The following is a 6,223-nucleotide window of genomic DNA, read 5'->3' as shown; positions in this document are numbered from 1 at the left end:
TCTCATAAAACGATTTCTTAAAATTTCTTTTTATATTAGGTAAAGGGAAGTTCATTTTTATATGATTATAACTTTAGTTTTATTAATGCATTTAATCTTAACAAATATATTAGATTCTTCTATTTCAAATTCACAATTCTTTCATGTAAATTCATGGCATCATAACTCAGTTTTGAGATGTGGTCCAATACTTGTCATCAGGAACAATAGAAAGCAAGTGACTTTTCAAATCCAATTTATACTTTCGGCCATAAAGGTTTCAATCACGTATTATATTTTCGACATGGAGGTCATTAAACTTTGATATATAAACACGGAAGTCATATAAGCAGCGCATGCTATATTATATGTCTTACTAGAAATCCATTGCTATTAGTCACAGCTAACGCAATAAGTCGCCTTTCTTGCAACCACAGTGTCAATCTTGTATTGCCCTACTTCGGTAAAATATGCGTAACCGCGAAACAAATCGAAATTGAGATTTTGCAAGGAACCCACATAATTACGAACTCCCAAGAAACTTTAAACACACACCTCAAGCATTTTGTATTTCCTTACATCTTTCTGGAAATTGATAGAGTTTCGCTATAATATTACGTGAGGTATTTTCCATTAGAATGTTCTAGTTTTTTATAAAATCGTATTTTCACGGAGAAAAATGGAAATAAATTACTATGAAAAATTGCTGAGCTTTTTAGTACAAGAATGCACGTTTGGCCTTATTGGTATATATTGTGAGACCGTCTCGTTACCATTATCTTCAAACTGTTTTTTGATAAAAAACCAAAATTTTCTATGGAGTTGTTTTAGAAAGAGGCCCATTTCCTAGCCAAAAAAATAAATGTGCCTAGCTTTTCTCGAAGACGAAGCGAGATTATAAAGTATTAAGAAGGTCCTTTAGTAGAAATTTTCCTAAGGAACAATTTCGAGCATAACTAGGTAGGGGAGAGTCGGTTATGGTCGAGGTCTGGGGCACTGTCGATATTACAAAAATACCTGCCGTGTTTGTTTATTTGTATATTAATGTTATGCAAGAAATTTTACTTTTTTGTTACAAATAATAGTGCTGTGATTCATTTACTGTTTTAAGAGACGTATCCGAAGAATATTAATGAAAAAAAAGAAAAACAGTTCTGGCGGAAACAGATGGAAAAGTCTTTGACAGCATATTTTGAAGAACTTGAAACATGAAAATATTATGTTTCAATAAGTGAAGTAGTTTTTAAAGATCTTTATACCATTAATTGGTTATGTAAACGTTCTAAGTAAATTAAAGTTATTAAAACCTTGCAACATCAAATACGGGGTACGATTGCAATTGAAGCATTTTCATTCACGCCTTCTTCTTACATGTTGCGGCAAAAACAGTAAATGGTAGTTTCATACCCGAAGTCCGAGCGAACTGAAACCTAAATCAAATTTGTAAATCTGAGCATTTTTTTGTCGACACTTTTTTCGTATCGCATATTGTTTGGCTGAACATTTTAATTTTCAATTTTTCATTGTAATTTGTTACGGTATAGTTAAAAAAAAATTATTATTACACATTATTAATAGTTATCTGGCAGATATGATAAAAAATAATCAGAATTAATTGTTGTTTCGTTATTTAAATACAACCCTGGGAAACTAAAGCATTCTAGTCAAATTCGATGCGTGGATGAGCCAGTGTTCCATGGTATAACTATGTTTGGTTATCATTCTACACCGGGTACAGATTCTCTCAAGAGTTCTTCCGACATAACTCGAACTTTACCGACTGCTTAACACATAATATCTTATTATAAACGAATATTTTTATCGTCAAGGGCAATGCGAGAATTACCTGAACGAACTTGACCTTTCTTTTTGGGTCCTGAAAAAGTATGCCAAAGCACAATCCAATCCCATAATTTTTTTTTAAAGTTATGGTGTCAACATACTACTACAGACAGACAGAAACCATAATAAAAACCTTTTTTCGCATTCGGAGGTTCTCGAAACGTGGACCCAGGCGGCACAAAATTTAAATACATTTTTAAAACGTCTTAAATATGTTTTTAGGATATAAGGTTTGAAAGACGTTTTTAGAACGTTCTATGGAATATGGAAACTTATGGAATCTTTTTATTTCGTCCTATACCGAGGTAGCATCAATATATATATATATATATATATATATATATCGAAAAATGAAAATCAGGCTTTCACGAAGTTGTAAATAATAATTTTAAACATTAATGAATAAAAATATTGATGGGGACATCTTTTAATCTAGCTGCCTCTAATAAAGCTTGTATACTCACATTTATATAAAAATATATTTTAATTCCTTAAATATATTTTTAGTATTACATTATTGAATCGAATATTTGTCCCAAGAATATCCTTTCTTTTTAATTTTGTGTGAAACAAAAGTAACGTTAAAGTCATCAAAAATGATGAAAAATATACTTTTTTAATGAATCAGATTTATACTCTCTTTATTATAGATTTTTTGTAATAAAAAGAAGTTAGAAGAAAACATATTTAAGTATTTGAAAAAAGATACCATCAATATACTATGCACTTAAAATTTAACTTCGCTGAAACACCATATGGTCCCTGGAGGCCATTTCATGGTAACTGATGAATATATAAGTTCCTGTATGTAGTGTATAGGACCCTGTGTAGGTTCCTACTTCCTCTTCCATGTAAAATCCCATAATAGAAAACTACCGAGGCTCCTTATACAGAAACGTACATAGCATCCTACGTCATTTTCTATATAGGAAGCTATATAGAAATTGTCAGTAAGGTCATGATCATAGGTAAGTTTCCAATTTTAATATATAAGGATTGCGTCGATGGATTTAAGAAAATATATTCTGCGACCTATATAAATTCCAGAATTCAGCTGATCTGAAAAAAATGCGTTCATTTTTGCAAGAAAAATAAGTTTTGTATTTAAAAATTTATTATACTCAAACTGGAGTTGCAAAAATTTAATAAACGTCTTTGGATGTACTGGATGTACTAGTCTGACTAACATTTGCATATATTACTTTCATTGTTTTCTTTAAAAAATCTTCATGTCATTCTGTATTAACCGGCGTGAACTTTTTTTGAGGTCTATATAGAAAGTGTACAATTTCTACATCGAAGCAATTTATTAATTTTTTCAGAGGAACCCCAAAGTTCGAAGCTATGTCCGAGAGCAAACGGATATTTCAAACATGAGGATCCTGATTCCTGTGATAAATTTGTTAACTGCATCGATGGTGTTGGCTCTGTGATGTCATGTCCGCCTGGCCTCGTATACGAGGACAAAATGTCCAGTTGTGTTTGGGCCCAAGATTCCACGAGATTGTGCGATGCCAATAAACGTGAAATTCTTGATGATGGTTTTAGTTGTCCTGAGGGAGACGTAGCAGGACCTCAAGGAAGAATTCTTCCCCATCCCACTTATCCTCACCCAGAAGACTGTGCCAAATTTTATATTTGCAGAAATGGCGTTGTTCCGCAAAAGGGGCAGTGCGAAAATCAAACTGTTTATAATGAAGAAAGCTTTAGGTGTACCGACCCTGAATTAGTCCAAGGATGGTAAGTTTTCCTTTCTCGAACCTCAATTTAAAGTTGTCAGCATGCGAAAACACAATCTTTACGCTACAATTTATTTTTCGTGACAAAGAGAAAGACTTTGATATAATTATCAGTAAATGTTTTTTTATTTTCCAAATTATAATTCTAAATATCACTTTGGATTCATGTACTAAAAAGACAATTTGATTTATTAAATGGAACTTAACATTCACATTATTAGAAGTAATCTTTATTACAAATTGCAAAATAAAATTAGCATATAATGTAAAATTGATGGTAGCAATTACTAAGGAAATATATCGTAATTTTTCTTGTAGCGAGGATTACTACAAGCAGAGGAACTGAGTCAATCGCAACAGGTGTCAGCTTTAGCGATACGTAATGTTTAACTTTTGCTCATAAGAATAATAAATTTATATTTTACCTTACGTAAGATATATTACCGCTTTATTATGAGTTTGTCGTAAGCGATAAATACTTTTTCTTTTACGGAAGTAAATTATTATCTTCGTCGAAATTTTCGATGAGAACACACACAAACATCTAATCTGCCTATTAAAAATCACAAAATCCAGCCATTTTCTTAAACTAAAAAGTAGATGAAATAATAAAGAATAAAAAATGTCAAAGAAAGACAGCGACAAAAATGCAAAGTATTTAAATTTTTCCTTCAATATTTATTTTAAGTTAAAGAGATATAAAAATACTTTTAGAAAAACAAATCATTTATAAGACTCTTTGCATATCCAGCCGTTCAGTTCTTACACAAATGAGTTTAACATGTACTAAACAATTCAATTTTATCATTTCCATTTCCTATTTTCATATTCATTTCTGTTACTTATAATTAGTCAAATAGATTGACTATGTATTTATTTCAATAAAACATAAGGATTTTGTACATAAGAAGAAATCTTTGCTGCGCATGAGTTTATTTTCCTTTTCTTCCCATGTAATTAATCTTATAGTGTATCCAAGATTTGTGAAAGGATAGCGAATTTGCATTACCGACAAAGTAACGTTCTATGTAATTACAACAAATTTGGTTTGGCATGCTGCCTCCAAATCATTTGCCCACAAAAAATGCTTAAAGTAGTGTTCTCGAATTATGACAGTACTAAACTACCTAAATCGAAAACAAAATTTTTTGTTTGAAAATCTGGAATTGAGTTTCTTTTTTGATATATAGATACCGACCATTTTTTTACACATTCACCTGGCAATTTCACGTTGTAGGTAAAGGATAACGCAAATTATAAATATGTATGGAAAGTCATGACTAAAGGATAAAATGAGCTTTGATACACATATGTCTTTATTCAACTTTATGCTGCCAATATTTTATAAAATGTAAATCTTTTAATTAAGGGTGCGCCTGTTCCGAATAACCGACATATAGTTCGTGATTTTTACTTCATATAAAATATATATTTTTGATATATCCATGTAGTAAAATGTCGGTTGGGTTCTCATTTCATCAATCTGCAAATATGAAAAAGTGTTCTTCGAATATTAAACCTTTTTTTTTAATTTTTAGAAACGTATTCGTCACAAGCAATAATTTGTTTCATTCTGAAAAAATAGATAATAACTGAGGGCCAACAATGATGTACATCGGTTTTCTTTACCAATTTTCCTCTGCAATACTGTGACTGTAAACAAATACTGTTCATGCAATTTTCATAAACATAATTTCATAAAAGAGATAAATAATCATAGAACATTAAAAAAATAAGAACCATAATTTGGAAGATAATTTATTTACATTATTATTTGTATTATGACTTTCATTTTCACACCCAATCGGAAATTTATTATTGGCGCAGTATCTTGCCAGCACTGGCAGCATCGGCGCAATACTTATTGCCACTACTGGCCCAGTGATCCCAGATCTCAAACGAGACGTGGTCCAATACTATGACACGTCTATGTCCGTGTGAATATGGTAGGAGACGATATAAATGCCTGGGTTGCGCGCGCAACCCATTTCTCCTCTTCTGAATTTGAAAACTCGAAAGTGCACGATTACCGGTCGGAACACTTCGGCGCTTCTATTTATATCTCTATCTGCATTGAAATAAAATGAAGAGTTTGGGATTTTAATATTTCCAGATTTCGAAGCTGGGCTGGCGATTCTCATGATTTGAATACTTCGCGCGCCTCTTTATATGCATGTATTTTGAGGTTACGTTACTTCAAGTATAAAATATAAATTATGTAAATATTAATACTATTATATACATATATAATTAAAAATTCGTCATAAGGACAACCAGGATTTCGCCGGGAGCGGGTGCTAATCTGGAAAATTGCACCGGCTCCCAGCGAAATCACGGTGAAATTTCAGCCACAACCACGTCTCACAACCGTGAGATAGGTGGTTACAGTCTGTAAAGGAATCAATACGACGATCCAGCAAAAGCCTCGTGCAACCTAAGAACACGGAGCGACCCAAGGAAACCGCCTTCTGCATTTTTCCCGCAAGTGTTCTAGCATATTGTTGACACGCAGGGATGCTTTTCAGGCTATTAGCAAGTGAAAGCTTGGCACCTCCAAGAGGGCCGATGATAAGGACGATCAGTTTAACAGAATATTCCGGGTACAATCATTGCAACTCCCTTATAAGGTCTCGATACCTCTCTTTCTTTTCATTCTCCTTGGC

At 32.4% G+C, this 6,223-nt stretch overlaps 1 protein-coding gene across 1 annotated transcript in view; it reads left to right on the top strand.

Annotated features, from left to right (window-relative positions):
* LOC117180354 (protein obstructor-E-like) overlaps window positions 1-4,463 on the top strand; it is a 10,407-nt gene extending 5,944 nt beyond the window's left edge. Inside the window, exons 2-3 of the mRNA XM_033372808.1 lie at window positions 3,144-3,561; window positions 3,879-4,463. Coding sequence (XP_033228699.1) covers window positions 3,144-3,561; window positions 3,879-3,906 — 446 coding nt within the window. The 3' untranslated portion in view covers window positions 3,907-4,463. The remainder of the gene's footprint in view (window positions 1-3,143; window positions 3,562-3,878) is intronic.
* The last annotated feature ends 1,760 nt before the right edge of the window (window positions 4,464-6,223 follow it).

Source organism: Belonocnema kinseyi, chromosome 9 (assembly GCF_010883055.1).
Source record: "Belonocnema kinseyi isolate 2016_QV_RU_SX_M_011 chromosome 9, B_treatae_v1, whole genome shotgun sequence".
Lineage (NCBI taxonomy): Eukaryota > Metazoa > Arthropoda > Insecta > Hymenoptera > Cynipidae > Belonocnema > Belonocnema kinseyi.
The sequence above is the reverse complement of the archived record's forward strand: the minus strand, read 5'-3'. Positions and strand labels throughout refer to the sequence as shown.